Source organism: Anas acuta, chromosome 1, assembly GCF_963932015.1.
Source record: "Anas acuta chromosome 1, bAnaAcu1.1, whole genome shotgun sequence".
Lineage (NCBI taxonomy): Eukaryota > Metazoa > Chordata > Aves > Anseriformes > Anatidae > Anas > Anas acuta.
In genome coordinates, this window is record NC_088979.1 from 145593843 (window position 1) to 145609249 (window position 15407).

Below are 15407 nucleotides of genomic sequence, written 5' to 3' on the forward strand. Positions count from 1 at the left end.
CTTCAGGGCATGTCCACCAGCTGCAGTGTGGGGTCCTCCATGAGCTGTAGGGTGGACCTCTCCTCTCCAGCGTGGTCCTCTCAGGGCTGCAGGGGAACAACCTGCTTCGCCATGGTCTTCTCCACAGGCTGCAGAGGAATTTTTGCTCTGGTGCCTGGAGCACGTCCTCCTCCCCTTCCTTCCACTGACCTTCCCCTGACCTTGGTGTCTGCAGGACTCTTTCTCACGGTTTTTCTCCCTCCCCTTCCACATCTGCTGTGCGGTGCTTTTATTTTTTACCCTTTAAATATGTTATCACAGTGAAACTACCAGCTGATGGGCTAGACAGCATAAGGAACTCTAGAAAAACTTTTCACGAGGACTTTGACAGCTGTGGGCCACTTTCCTCATCTCTTTCTCCCATCTTAGTCTTGTATTTCTACTCAATCTCTTGACCTTACAGTTGGCAATATTCAATCAGTGAAAATGCAAATGAAACATTTGGTGTCGGTGCTAAAGTGCTTAGCAGGTATCTCTGTGTGCCAGAAAAGGACCACTATTGATATTCATCCTGTACAACAGAGTTAACTAAGTGCTCTGGTGTTGGTACTAACTCAAGCAGATAGCACATTTTATAACTTCTCCCCTGTCTTCTCTGCTCCCCTGCTCTCACATTTTCAATTCAAGCTGATCTGTTTTGAAGGTTCCATATTTAATCTTCAGCTGTGGTGCTGGCTCCTTCCTGTCCTTGAGCTCCTGCTCACATTGCTTTAGCATAAGGAGTAGTTAGTGTTTGGTTAGTGTAGCAAATCAGGTGGCTGAAGGTGAAGCTTGGGAGAACAGGAGAAATATACCCATGGCTAAATTAGTTTGCCAGTCTGATTCTCTCCTCTACCCAGCTCCCAAACACATGCACAGACCCTCAGACACTTGCCAAGAGTCCTATGCTGTGTTGGGGTCAGGAAGGAGCAAAGAGGGAACAGAGGGTGGATTGTACTAGGCACTGTAACAACGGGGTTTTGTGTTTTGTTTTGTTTTTTTAATCTTGTTCAGCAAGTATGTAGCTTGTGTATTGTATTAGGAGATTTGTTCACTCTTGCCTATGGTAAATTGATTTGCTTAATAAAAGGAGAAATTCAGCATTTGGAGTATTAACTACCTGGCCTACCATAACTGGATTTCTTGATTATCCTTCATGATGATGGTGTTGAAAAAGTTACAAAAGTTTCAGCCCAAATATAGAATATGTATATCAAAGAAAACTGCATTGATACGTGTTGAAACAGACTGGCAAAATGGCAATTATAATAAAAATAGCCTTAGCATTGTAGCCTTTCAGATGAAAATGAAATGCCTTGTACATAAGGAGAAAGCTGCTGGCTAAATTTCAGGAATGAAGAGCTAATCAAGTAAAAGTTGTGGACTTCTAGAGCACCCCTTTATAGTGAGTTGACCCATTACATCTGACATGTTATTACAGCAACACTGTTGAAAAAGTTATCTGAATCCCGTGTGAAACAGGGGCATTACTTTCTTCTTCAGAAAGTGAAACGTTTGTTTCTGCACTTCCTCATTTTACTGTGAAAGTGAAACAGGAACAAGATTATGCCCAATGCCAATTTAATTAAATGTGCAAGTGCTGAAATTACATACTGGTGTTATTTCATTTTATTTTTGATTGAACAATGCCTCCAACCTTTGTTAAGGCCCTAAAATCGTGCTTCTTTTAAAATGGCAGGTGTAGATCTAGAATCTGTTTCGGTCTGGACTCTCATGACTGTTCTGCTCTAGGCTTTCCATGATGATTCCCACACCCTAAGTCATAGGATCACAGAATATCCTGACTTGGGAAGGGACCCACAAGGATCATAGAGTCCAACTCGCGGTTTAACACAGGACCGCATAGAAATCACCCCATATGTCTGAGTGTTGTCCAAATCCTTCTTGAACTGCATCAGTTCAAGAAGTTCAGTCCAGTGCCCGACCACCTTCTGGGTGCATAACCTTTCCCTAACCCCTTCCTGACCCTCCCCTGTCCCAGCTCCATGCCGTTCCCTCGGGTCCCATCACTGTCCCCAGGGAGCAGAGCTCAGCGCCTGCCCCTCCACTCCCTTCGTGAGGAGGTGATTATTTCAGCCTTATTTAGTTTCCATTCTTTTCCTTTTGGTTGCAGTGACAGTGATGAGAAGATAATTTTCTCAAAGCAAGATGTTAATGCCAGAACTTAAGATTTTTTCTTAGAAAATAAACGTGTCCTGGTGCTAATAAGACATTCTGTTGTCTTGGCATCTAGGAAAGGTGTCTCTTGTAAAAAATGTTTCTGCAGGTCTTCTCAATGTAGTTTACTCACTGTTGGGCTTCAGGTTTGGAGCATGACTGTCCTTTTTTTATTTCCTCTTAAGGGAAAACTCTTAATTGTTTAATCCTTTGAGTTTTTGGTTTGTCAGCTCTTAGAGTGGTTCTTCAATTTGACTTGGAGAAGAGAGGAGGGAGAGGACCTTGCTCACTTATTCCTATGTCTCTCTCTTTTCCTTGCTTTTTATGAAGGTAGTCATTATGTTAATACAGGTCTGTTTCTTCTCTATATTATTTCCCTTAACTTCAAATTTATTGCATTTCAGTTTTTCTCATTACATAGCTGGAAGTCAGTCATGTCACACTGCTGGTGTGTGTAAAACTGCTCGCTGTCACTAATGAATACTTCACATTAACGAATGTTTACTTTAATCCGTTCTATAACAACAAACTGTCAATGAGAATACATTCCCTTTAGAAGAAAATGAATTAATTTTCTAAAAGATTAAAGCAAACTGTATGTAGGAATGAAACACAGATGCTTGACCTTGGTTAAAAGACTATATCATTAGGGAATAACAGGTAAAATATTCCGTCAGTGATGAATGAGAATTAGCTTCTTTTTACTCAGATGTTATTGATAGAAAAGTGTTAATACTGACTTTCAAAGTACTTATCCTTACAAGCTGTCTTTGAAGTTGTTTGATAAATCTTATGTTGTGCAAACATAATCAGATTTTTTTCCCCCCCCAGTTGGTGTTATCCGCTGTCCAATTTGTGGTCAGGAATGTGCAGAGAGACACATCATAGATAACTTTTTTGTGAAGGATACCACTGAGGTTCCCAGTAGCACAGTAGAAAAATCAAATCAGGTAAGTGCATTAGCATGTAATCAAGTTAACACTTTTTGGATGTGTATGCATGTCCTTGGCTTCTTGCTGCATGGGCTTTTTGCTGTTCATATGCAGAAAAAGACTTGAAGTACTTAGTCATCACATGGAGTAGCTACTCTAGAAAATCGATTAAAATAAAGTATGTGTTAAGAAGAAGGTTCTAATTCTAAACTATTTTTAACTATTAGTATAAAATTGCATTGTGATAATGGAAGCTACGTGTAAGAAATAGGTGTTAGAATGGGAATTTCTAGACTTTGAACAGGATGCTTCCATCACTCTTTGCAGAGACCTGAAAGGCACTATGTCAAGAGATCCCCATGTGAACTAGAATCCTCTAGTAAAATCGACTTTATTTTTCTTATATCAGCACAACACAGCGATAAGTAATATGCCTCATTTTTAGCTAATAAGATCTCTTAAACTTTTTATTAAACTCCAGGAACTTCTTGCAGATGATTCAGGTTCTTTTTACATTGCTGCATTCTTTGTAATAGCAATACAAAAGGTTACCACATTAATGTGGTGTGCATTTTAAGCTAATCCCCTAACACTTGCATTGTGGCCTTTAAAAACTTGTATTTCAAAAATGTATTTCATTATTAAGGGAAATGTATCATTGGCTCTTGATGTAGTTTTTTGGGGGATGGCTTCTTAGAGATTGTGTAGTCTACTTGTTTCAAAGCTTAGCTGAAATTTGTGCTTACCTGTATGAATGGGTCTTAAGAACAAATGAAAATACCCAGTCAGGTTTGTGGTACTAGGTCACTCACTGGTCATTAAAGGCATACATTTGATCATCTCCGAGTAAGAGGACTTATGTCTCCAAAAAACATTAACCATCTTCTGATTATAAGGCATTTTTCAACTCTGTTCAGTTTCAACTCTATTTCTGGGAAACTTAACTGAAACTGAAATTTAATAGGGAGTCTCTGGAAGTATGAGCAGTATGTCTATGTTCTCTTAATGTAGGATAGTTTTAAGCTGTTTTTTTTTTTCATTTTGGTTGTAGTGTGGAAAGAACAGTATTTTCAGAGATGGTTGTGAGTTTTAAGGTCTTCTGATACTCTACCAGTAAGACTGAAGAAAAATAATAGCCCCTGTTGCACTGAAAATTTGATCATGTTAACTTTCCAGTGACTTCAGTGAGGAAGAAAAGCAAGATAACAAATAACTTTGTTATGCAGAGATAGTCCTGAGTATTTTTTTTTTTTTTTTTTTTTTTTGGAATCTGGGGCTTGTGCCATAACCTCTAGCTTGGTTATATAACAGGCTATGTAAGATACTTCTCTGGGGAGTAGTGAAAGATACTTCTCTGGGGAGTAGTGACAGATGTAGAATTGTTCTACCTGGTTTTAGTGGCAAAATAATGAATAGTGTTGTTCTCCTCACCTTCCCCACATTAATTGAGACCTTTGTGTCCTGAATAAGGAACAGAAAGTTCAAGAAGGGTCCTTTTGTATTTTTGAAGTTGATTGTAATCATGAAACATGGGTATACTTTTGTGGGCCATGGGGTATCAAAAGCTTTTTTTGATGGAGTATCCAGCAAGCTTGGTGCTGTCAGGATAATTCAGGAACTTGTATGGTGCCAGATAGCCACCACATATTCTTCCAAAGAAGAACTACTATGCTATATATCATAAAGCTGTAGCTGTGGTGAAAACATCTTTGAAAGCCACTGGTCTAAGTGGATAATTGATTGAGGAAGAGTGACAACATGGCTGTGATGCACTTAAAAGAAGCTGTTGATGGGATTTTAGGGAATATAGTATATGTTGCTCAGGGCTCATGCATTTGAGATGTCAGGATATGTATGGTTTGTATTTAGGGTTACATATGGCTGAGAAAGTCCCCAAAAGACGGTGCTGTCTGTGCTGATTTTGTGTGTACCAAGAAAGAGCTTTTGGCACCAATGTTTTTTTGGATCTAATAGAGGTTACTATTGCCTCTAATTTATACTGTAGTAATTAATAGTTGGAATGTTAGTTCACTGAATATTCCTATGGTCTGCTTTCCTCTATTCTTTTGAAATTCAGAAACCTTTGGTTACTTAATTTCTTTGATATTCAAATTATGGCTAGTTAGATGAGTAGTGGCTAGGATGACAGCTCTGTTACCTGAACTCCTGCATGCCAATCTGTCTTTAAGTAAATAACAAGCTTTATAACAGAAAAAAATAGTGACCTACCTGCAACATGCTGAGTAATTTTAGCTTTCATTATAATTGAATGAAGGCTGAATGAACGTTTCCCAGGGTTATAAATACTAAAATTAGTAACTGAACTAGACATAATTAGAAGGAAAACTCAATTAAAAATAAATCTGTCTAACCAGAATGAAGACTTACAGGTTAACTAGGGAGAGTTTTCTTTGAAATCACTAAAGGAGTGCTTGTGTGAGTCAAAAAAAAAAAAAAAAAAAGAAAAGTTTTAAGCTTTGTAAGACTATAACAAATATATATTTTTTTCTAATAACTAGGAAAAGTCTAACCTTTATCTGAAAAGGGTTATTTTAAATAGGAAGTGGGTAAAAGCAAATCTAGTTTTCTACTTAGAATGTGTAACTATTTTGACAGCTTGAGTTATGATGTCTGTGAAGAACTTTAGAAATCTGTCTCAATTCCACTTGGTGGATTTGACAAGTATAAAGTTGTAATATGTATATTTTTGGACCACAAAAGGAGGAGTTTCAGTTCATTTCACAGTACATGATTATTGGTTATTGAATCAGTCGTCATCTGTTTCTCACTATAGCAGGTCAAACCAGTTGGAAAACACTTTACTCATATAGAAAAAACAGCACAAAGATCTTGGAATCTGGAAAGAATGATTAATTCCTGAAATCCTTTGAGATCACATAAATGGCATGACATACCAAATTTATCTGCCTAAGTTTGCTAAAGGTGACCTGGAAAGGATGTAGTACATTTCTTTTTTTCTTTTTTTTTTTTTTTAATACTATTTGGTTTTCCACCATTTTGTTTTTGTTTTGCTTCTTTGACTTTAAAAATGCCTGAAAGATTTTTTTATTGTTTATTTGCTTATTTTGTTTTCACAGTTTTTTTTCTAGTGAAAAAAAAAGTCCAATCTCTTACTCTGTAAATTTGCAAAAACACCTCTGAGCAATCGAGGGGCATAGCATGATAACACTTCTCTGGCAACAAGTTTTTAAAAACTTCTTGTCTTGCAGTGGTTCTCTACCGAGTAAGTAGTGCTGATGTAACTGATCGTTGGGCTACAATGATGTAATGAATCAGGTTTTACACCACAGTCTTGCAAAAGGTTGCATTAGCACACTTAAGGAGGAGACAAGTGAAAAAGAAGGGAGAGAATTTCATTCATGGGATTTGCTGTCAGAGAAAATATAATATTGAATTAATGGCTAAGTGATACGCGCTTGTTCTAAATGTTTTTTTCTTAAGGATTCAGCACTGCTGCATGAATACTCTTTTTCCAAAACGTTACTGAAATTACAACTTAACCAGGAAGTTGAAAATTTTACTTACTCTTTCATTCACTTCCTTTAACTGTTTTACTTCCATTTTTTGTAACTCTTTTTTTTTAAATATATATCCTGTATTTGATATTTTTCCCTATACCCCTGGTTTGGATAGGTCTAAGAGATAATGGGAAAAGCTTTTTCTAAAAAAAAAAAAGGTTTTAAAATACATTTTTCAGGCCTCCTTTTTGTAAAGAAACAGAAAAAGGGGCACAAGCCCAATTTTTTTTCCTTTGCAGGTCACCTTTAATGAAAATGAACTGCCTCAAACTCCAAGTGACAACAAGAGGGGTCTACAACCCTTGCGTTGTAACTTCATTTCTCAGAAGATATTTGCTTTGAGAGGCAACATGATCCAGAAGAATAAGCACAGCGCTGGGGATCTGGAACTCATATGTTCAAATTCCAGTCCTGTCAGTAACTTGCTATATGGCCTAAGGCAAGTCAGTTCACCTCTTTTGTGCTAATATTCCTTGTTTTCCTGAAGTTGCAAACTGGGACACAGTTCTAAGTATATGTTAGCTATCTGCATAGGATATAAATAGTTGCTTCTGCTTTAAGCTATATTTATCTCGTGGGGGTGCAGAAGGTGGACTGTTTTTTTTTAATCCACCTGAAAACTAAACTAATATATAAATGTTGTCCCTGTTGCTCCTCTAGCATAATTCGGTTGGTGGGATCTGCAGGATGTAGTGATCTTCAGAGACCTTGAAGCTTTTGTTTGCAGCAGTGCTAAACATTGATAGAAATGGATGTTAGTTGTCTACACGTATCTGCATAAGCATGTTCATTATTGTTACCACTGGAAAGTCCTCTTAAAGATATGACTACATGCATATTGTAAAGGAGAACTTAAAATTTAAATAATATTATGAAGCTGTGAAGTGTTGGCCATCATTCATAATTTTTAACCCGTTTTTCAAATGGTGGATCTGTAGGATATCTTTCTTATGGATATATTGATTGTGCACAGAGATGTTTTGGTCTGCTATCAGGTGTTTTTTCCTTAATTACCTTTTCCTAGATCTATTGGGTTTAGTCCAGAGGCCACAGTCAAAAACTATTATGCATTATTTGAAAATCTATTCAAGGGTAGCTTTACTGATAAGCTTAACTGGAATGCTGTCTTTAAGTGGTGATGCAGAGATTCTTGAGAAGAATCCTTCTGTTTAATACTGTATGTATTTCCAAAAACACTAAGTAGATGAACAGAAACTAAAATTAAAGCTTCCATGTGAACTGAGAGTCTTCTAAATTCAGAGCAGTGCTGACTGTGTACTGTCTTTACAATATGCTCTTGTGAAATACTTTGTATTTAGTAAACATCACATGTCACACAAAGTGTGCAGTGTCAGGTAGAAAGTAATGGTTGGATTTTTATCATGGCAAGTAAATGTTTTAGAGCAACACTAACAAAATGACCATTTTATTTGAGAAGTCACATTCAATTACAGTTATTTAGTTATTTATAGTGTTCCTGTACCTCAGGCGGTTTTCTGTTCTCGTTTCACTGTTTTAGAACTATAAAAGTGCACTGAAGATATATGAACAATAGCTTGTATGTGTATTCCATGTATATTTTAATAGCTACCTTTTTTCTTCATGTCAGGTCTGCACAAGCTGTGAAGATAATGCAGAAGCTAATGGTTTTTGCGTGGAATGTGTGGAATGGTTGTGCAAGACCTGCATCAGAGCTCACCAGAGGGTTAAATTCACAAAGGATCATACTGTAAGACAGAAAGAGGAAGTGTCTCCAGGTAGCACACTTGATTTATAATTTCCCAAAAGATGTGTGTCTGCATTAGAAAACTGAATTAAATCACCACTTTTGTTTTTAAAATTGTAAATTTCAAAAATTCTATTCCTTAATCCACGTAAATATAAAAGGACAGATGCATTTTGATAGCCTCCCAGTCACTTACTTCAATTCTATCCCAAAATATCCCATTTTGTTTTGTCTCTAAGTCACAGCGTAGAACTTTTATAACTGTAACAGGATGCTGCCAAATGACTTGCCTGTTCTAATAAGACCACTGGACGAGTATGATTTATCTTGTAAATATGTATCTTATAAATTAAATATTATAAATAAATACATATATTTTTTTTTAATTCCACAGCATCTAGTCCTGTGAATTTTTTATATAATGTGGGTTATCATTTCTGTAATCTATTTCTCCAAGGGTCGTTTCCAGTACAGTATGATACTTTGGAGTTGGCTGTTATATTCTTTATCCCATTTTCAGATATGGTTAATCAAAAGTGAGTGTCAAATGTACACAGAGAGGGCAAAAGCAGTGTATAACTTATTTTGAACGTAATTTGCTGAGGAAACACTGACAGCAGTGCTTTCTGTGTATTCAGTCCTCCTCTGAGTCGGTTGGTCAGTTTCAAAGAGGTTTGATGGAGTACAAATCTGAAAATAACTCCATGGGTTTTATTAATTAAAGTAAATGAATGGGTACAGAACAGAGAACTTCCTGATCTGCAGCGAAGGAAGGGCTGCAGTGTGATCCCAGTTTTCACTACAAGCCATATAATCCTTATGAACTCAGTGTCTGACCCAACTCATAACAGATCAGGCTTTTTTGGTTACACTGCATAAAGAACAATTTTTTTCTACCATACGGTGATGTTTTCTATGTTCTTTGTATTTGCTTTGAGAACTGAGATCACTGAACCATTTAGAATTGTCTCCTGAAGGGACATTAGTAACTTCTGGTTACTATGTATTGTATTTTTTTTTTGTTCTTTTGAATACCTGTATCTTTGATATCCTCAAACTCCCTTTCACTCATTTTGCTGATTTTTTTCACTCATTTTGCTCATTTTTCTCATTTTGAGAAAGAAGACAGCAACAAATTAGGTCAGCCATCTCCTCGTTCCTTTTCAAGGGAACACAACGTGCTGTAGGTGATCCTGCTTGGCAGGGGATTTGGACTCGATGATCTTCAGAGGTCCCTTCCAACCTCAGCCATTCTGTGATCCTGTGAAGGGATCTTGTTAGTTGAGGGATGTCTCTTGCAATTGCAATGGCACTGGCTATTCCTGTTGTAAATAGTTTTTTGTGAGGGTATAGTAAGTAGTGGTAAAACAGGGTCTAAACATTCTCCATGATAAAGGGTGTTAGCTCCATGCTTGATCAAGAGTAAGACATTATAGTTTGAGCTTACAGCTGTTGTATTGATTAGGTGGCCTGATACATGCTTTTAACATATATTTGAGGGTTATAATAAGAAAAAACTTGAGAATGGAAATATTTAATAATTTCAAGAGACTCAACTGATGTCTGACTTTATTCAACAGAGGCGGTTGGTGTGACCAGTCAACGACCTGTGTTTTGCCCTTACCACAAAAAGGAGCAGTTGAAATTATATTGTGAAACCTGTGACAAGTTGACCTGCAGAGACTGTCAGTTATTAGAACACAAAGAGCACAGGTATCAAAACAAAGTATATGCTTTATGCAGATTGCTCATATGAAGATAACTTGAAGTTGATAACTACAAGTTAACTTGTAGTTAAGGCTCTAGCCATATACAATACAATTGTGTGAAAAAAGAGCAAAATTATCCGGTCAGAAGGGAAATAAACAAAGATTGTCTTGAAAAGAATGTGCCTGACAAGTGTGTGATAGTTTATAGCTAAACCTAATTCTTCCAGTTTTTAGTCTGGTGACTTAAGAACAAGACACTTCTTTACTGTTGATTTATTTGGATAGAATTTGTTGCTATGCAGCTCTTCAGAGAGCCTTTAGAAAGCACAAGGGCTGTTTTATATAACTGTATGCTTATGTGTAATTTCTCCATTTGTCCTTCAACAAGATGGTTGTATAACAGAACATTACCCAACAAGTACAGAAGGGAGCAAATGGGCATTTCTTCAGTGAAGAGCCCTTTAAAGGGAAAAGTAGACTTGAAGTTTGGCTATCCTGTACTTTGAGAACACTGTTTATAATACTTAAGTCTTTGGGTTGCTGTTCTTTCGTTGTTTCCTAATGACTATTGAAGATGAAAAGCAGGATTATATATCTTCTACCTACAGGACAATTATTTTCTGGTTAATGCATACAGTAATAGCCTGGGACAGATGTACTCATAAGTTAAACATTAATATGCTCACCGTTCCTGATGCAACCACCCAATGAACTTGCTTGCCTAGCCAGGTGGACATCAGTACGTAGAGGCATGTTGGCCACTGTTGCTTCTTGGAACAGCTTTAAATGTTGATCTTGCTGAGTTGCATTCATCCTTTTTAAATTGTTCTTCTCTTAGGATTTATACCCCTTCCAGAATATGCCACCTCTTTTTTTCCACAAATTGTTGATGATTTCAGTTCCTTGATTTAGTGTTGCTGACTTCTACTGACTCAGCGCTCTCTTCTTTGCTCTGTTTCTACATTCTTATCTTGTACGAAATAATAGCTTACATGCTCTTTCATTTAGAATAATGTCTACAGCATGTCATTAATTTTTCTTTCTGTAAAATTGGGACAAGGTCATACAGTATGCCTTCATATTTATGAAAATCATAATTCTCAAAACGTAAAATTAAAGTTAAAGGAAATACACTATAAATAAAATAGGCTTGCTGTTGCTGGCATGGAGTTTCAGGATGACAGATGTTGGACTTGACAACATCTTTCTTCATGTAACAAAGTCTTTGCTACTCTGCTTCTTAGCATATGACACCTTTTGCATGCATAAATACTCACTACTTGTTTACTGCAGGTACCAGTTTATAGAAGAAGCTTTTCAAAACCAGAAAGTGATCATTGAGACACTCATCACTAAATTGATGGAGAAGACTAAGTATATAAAATATACAGGGAAGCAGATTCAAAACAGGTATGTATTGGATTTTGAGTTTAAAACTGACAGAGGGCAACTTTACTATACATTCTAATTTATTGAAATGTTTAGATTAATAGACTTAGGCTTTCAGAAAGAGAAATTCTGAAATTTTATAGAACTTCTAAAATCTTCAGTTTGCCATAGAGACTGTTGCCTATTTAATGTGCTTGGTTGTGTTAGGTAAGCCTTCTGCTCAGCCTGTGGACTTAATGGGCAGCAATAGTTTGTGTGCAACAAAACGAGTTATACAGTAAAGAGTGTCGAAGTGCTGTGGTTTAACCTGGTAGGCACTTAAGCACCATGCAGCTGTTCACTCACCCCCCAGTGGATTGGGGAGAGATTCAGAAGGAAAAAAATGAAAGTTCTTGGGTTGAGATAAAGACAGTTTAATAGAACAGAAAAAGAGCAATAATGATGATGATGGTGATAATAGCATGTACAAAGCAATCAACGCACAATGTAATTACTCATCACCTGCTGACCAGTGCCCAGCACTGAGCAGTGGTACCCCGCAACCCTGGTCAGCTTCCCCATATTAATCCTTCAGCATGACACCACATGGCAGGGGACATCCCTTTGGCCAGTCTGGGCCAGCTGTTCTGGCTCTGTCCCCTCCCAGCTTCTTGTGCACCCCCAGCCTCCTCGCAGGCAGGGCAGCATGAGAAGCTGACCAGTCCTTGGCTCTGTGTAAGCACTAAAACACCAGTGTGTTGTCAGCATTATTCTCATACTAAATCCAAAACGTAACACCATGCCAGCTACTAGAATGAAAATGAACTCTATCCCAACTGCAACCAGGACAAGAAGGCAGTCTTATGTTCTTCCCCACCATCAGCACACTTATTTTTTCAGCGTAGATACCTCTTAGAAAGTGAAAGATTATGATTCATGTTTTCATAATACTTGTGACGCGCATTTGAAGATTTATGTAATACTTTCATGCTTGAGGCTTTATTCACTCTGTACTACAAACCTAGGAAAAGAGTAAATATGTAAAATGCATGTGTCAGTAGACCTTTGTAACTGTTCCTTCAGTAGAGTTCAAAGGCAGTACCCAAGAAGATTCAAGGCAGTATAGGATGTTCAGTGCAACTTGAAGTTTCCCTTCTTTGCCTTACTTTGAAAAAAAAGAGCAGGCATTTTTCTCTTCTTTTGATGTGTCTTAAGTGGTTATTGCCCACTGTCTTTTAGCAGTAGCGGTTTTCACAATGTAAGATTTTGCTTCCCTGTTACCAGTTTGAACATTATTGCTGAAATAACTAAATTTAAAAGATGAGTTTATTGTTGTTTTGTTTATAGAGTATCATTCTACCTTAGGTGGAAACTGTACTTCAACAATTTTGAGTGTCTCCCGCATTTCTAGAATGGTCCAGGGCAATCAAGGATTTCAATTACAATGAGCTTTTAATTTTTTTCAGTGACATATGTCAGTAATTCTACAGACAAAAGTCATTAGAATTTGCCACTAGTGAATTAATTTTGTCATAGGTCACTAGTACTTGCTCTTTCTATTTCTTCCAGTAATTTTCCTGACTAAAAATATCTGGTGGTATATGTGTTTATTGATGCATATGATTAAGAAATATTGTAGTCTCAGAAACAGTGGAGAAATTTTTAAAACTGTGTTTGGAGGGTGGGCTTATGAGCTAAAGAACATAATTTTCTATACTGTTTACTTGCAGAATTCTTGAGGTGAATCAGAATCAAAAGCAGGTGGAACAGGATATTAAAGTTGCCATATTTACACTGATGGTAGAAATAAACAAAAAGGGAAAAGCTCTGCTGCATCAGTTGGAGGTAATTTTATTTCTGTCACGAGAAACAAAAAATGTCAGTTTTTATTTTTTTCAGAGTAAGATTAAAGTTGATTTCTAGTACTAGACACCTGTACCTGTCCTGTTACTCTTCCAAAGCAGAGAGATCTCTCACACAAGCCATATTTGTTTACTTATCCATGTACCTTTTTTTGTGAGTTGAGTCTGTCTTCAAACCCTGTTTCTTCCTCCAGTCTTTTGTAGATCATAATCCTGTGTGTCATGCATGAAAGGTGTTTCGGTCAGACAGCATATTGAGAGAGATTGTCTAAAATTGATACCTAGAAAATTATTACCTCCAAGTGTGCTTAAAAAAAACGTGTGTGTATAAAGAGGCACATATATATATATATATGTGTGTGTGTATGTATATATATATATATATATATATATGAAAACATGTCAAGAGAAATGCAAATATGCACATAGAACCTTGATATCTTAAATGTGTACTGACTCACTTGTTTGATAGCTGCAGTCAAGGGGCAGGGGGTGCTTTTTAGAAGAGCTAGGTGAAACTACTTGATCATTAGGAATAACAAACATGAAAACTAACGCATTTTAACTGTAAATTGAACCGTTGGACTGGAAATGCTTTTCTGTTTGCAGACTCTGGCAAAAGAGCATCGGATGAAACTTCTGCAGCAACAACAGGAAGTGGCAGGTCTCTCTAAACAGCTGGAACATGTCATGAATTTTTCCAAATGGGCAGTTTCCAGTGGGAGCAGCACAGCACTACTGTACAGCAAACGCTTGGTACGGTTAGGAATACAGATCTTCCTTTACTTAGCTATTATAGTTAGGGCAGATACATGCACACAATTGTCTGTAACACCAAGGAATTAGACTTCTTAATGACTTCATATTACTTAGAATGTTTGTATGAAACTTTTTCAATTTTTTTCTCAAAAAAGTAGACGTAGAATGTTTCTAATGATTTAGTTTCATGGTTCTATCCTGTTGTACTACTACACGATCAGTGCAGATCCACCAAAGTAGCGATACTTCATTTACTCTGAAGTAGAAACCTTGTAGCCGTGAAACACAGCAAGATTGTTATTATTTGAGGTTCTTTTCAGTGCTTGTTACAGCTTCTAAGTTCAGAGAAAGAAGGTATTTATATATTCTGGAGTCTCATATATCCAGCATTTAATGTTTTTTAAAAAAAAGTATTGCCTTGTTCTGTTAGACTCATCTTCCACTAAGTATGCAAAAAATAATTTGCTAAGCTGATAAAAATGAAGCTGAGGCTTATTCTTGTTCATGCAGTTTTGAAACTGAATATTTCAACACTATAATGACGCTTAGGATCTGAGTGCACATGGTCTCACTAGGCTGACTGCTCATGATGAACAGAACCACCAACACCCTCAAAAAACAAGCAAAAAAAAAAACAAAACAAAAAAAACAACAAACCAAAACAAACACACACGAAAAAAAGAAAAATGAAATTAAAAATACCAACATTTATCCAGAGGCTAGTAGATTGTACTTGCCAGATGAAGAAAATCTGTGGTAACTTTGAAGAGAGATGCTAGATCCTCTTTTTCCAGTTCCTATAATTGGAACACAAGTTCTCTTTTTCTTTCCTTATTTTCTCATTGCTTAGTTGAGAATCTGCAGGCTTTTTGGTGTATTTTATTTTAGACCTATTAATACACTGCTGGGAAGTAGTCCCATAGTCTCTATAGGAGATAGTTCTATATTTGTTTTTTCAACTTCAAATGGTTAAATTCACTAGGCCTGCCTTATACTGCCGTAGCAAGTATTTTGAAATTAATTGGGTAAAAAGGGCATCAAACTGAGTCATGTTGTTGATAATTGCCTAGTGTTGCTACAATGACTTGTGCTATATGAGTAAGAAAAAATAGTATGTTGCAGGCATGTTAATCTTGTAAACATTATACATCCTAAATAAAAGACTATCTTAACCTGTAAAGCCTCAGAAAAAGTTTGAGAGAATTCATAAAAGAACAGATAAAACTCAGGCTCCAGATTTTTTGCTGAAGATAGTGTTATTTTGGAATTGAGTAGCTAGCTTGTCCACGTACATCTGGAAGACCTGTTCCTGAACA

At 36.7% G+C, this 15407-nt stretch overlaps 1 protein-coding gene across 2 annotated transcripts in view; it reads left to right on the forward strand.

Moving 5' to 3' along the window:
• TRIM24 (tripartite motif containing 24) overlaps positions 1–15407 on the forward strand; it is a 56222-nt gene that overhangs the window by 19181 nt on the left and 21634 nt on the right. For both annotated transcript variants that reach the window (XM_068663534.1, XM_068663524.1), the window contains exons 2-7: positions 3028–3146; positions 8277–8424; positions 9974–10106; positions 11396–11512; positions 13201–13315; positions 13942–14088. In XM_068663534.1, coding sequence (XP_068519635.1) covers positions 3028–3146; positions 8277–8424; positions 9974–10106; positions 11396–11512; positions 13201–13315; positions 13942–14088 — 779 coding nt within the window. The remainder of the gene's footprint in view (positions 1–3027; positions 3147–8276; positions 8425–9973; positions 10107–11395; positions 11513–13200; positions 13316–13941; positions 14089–15407) is intronic.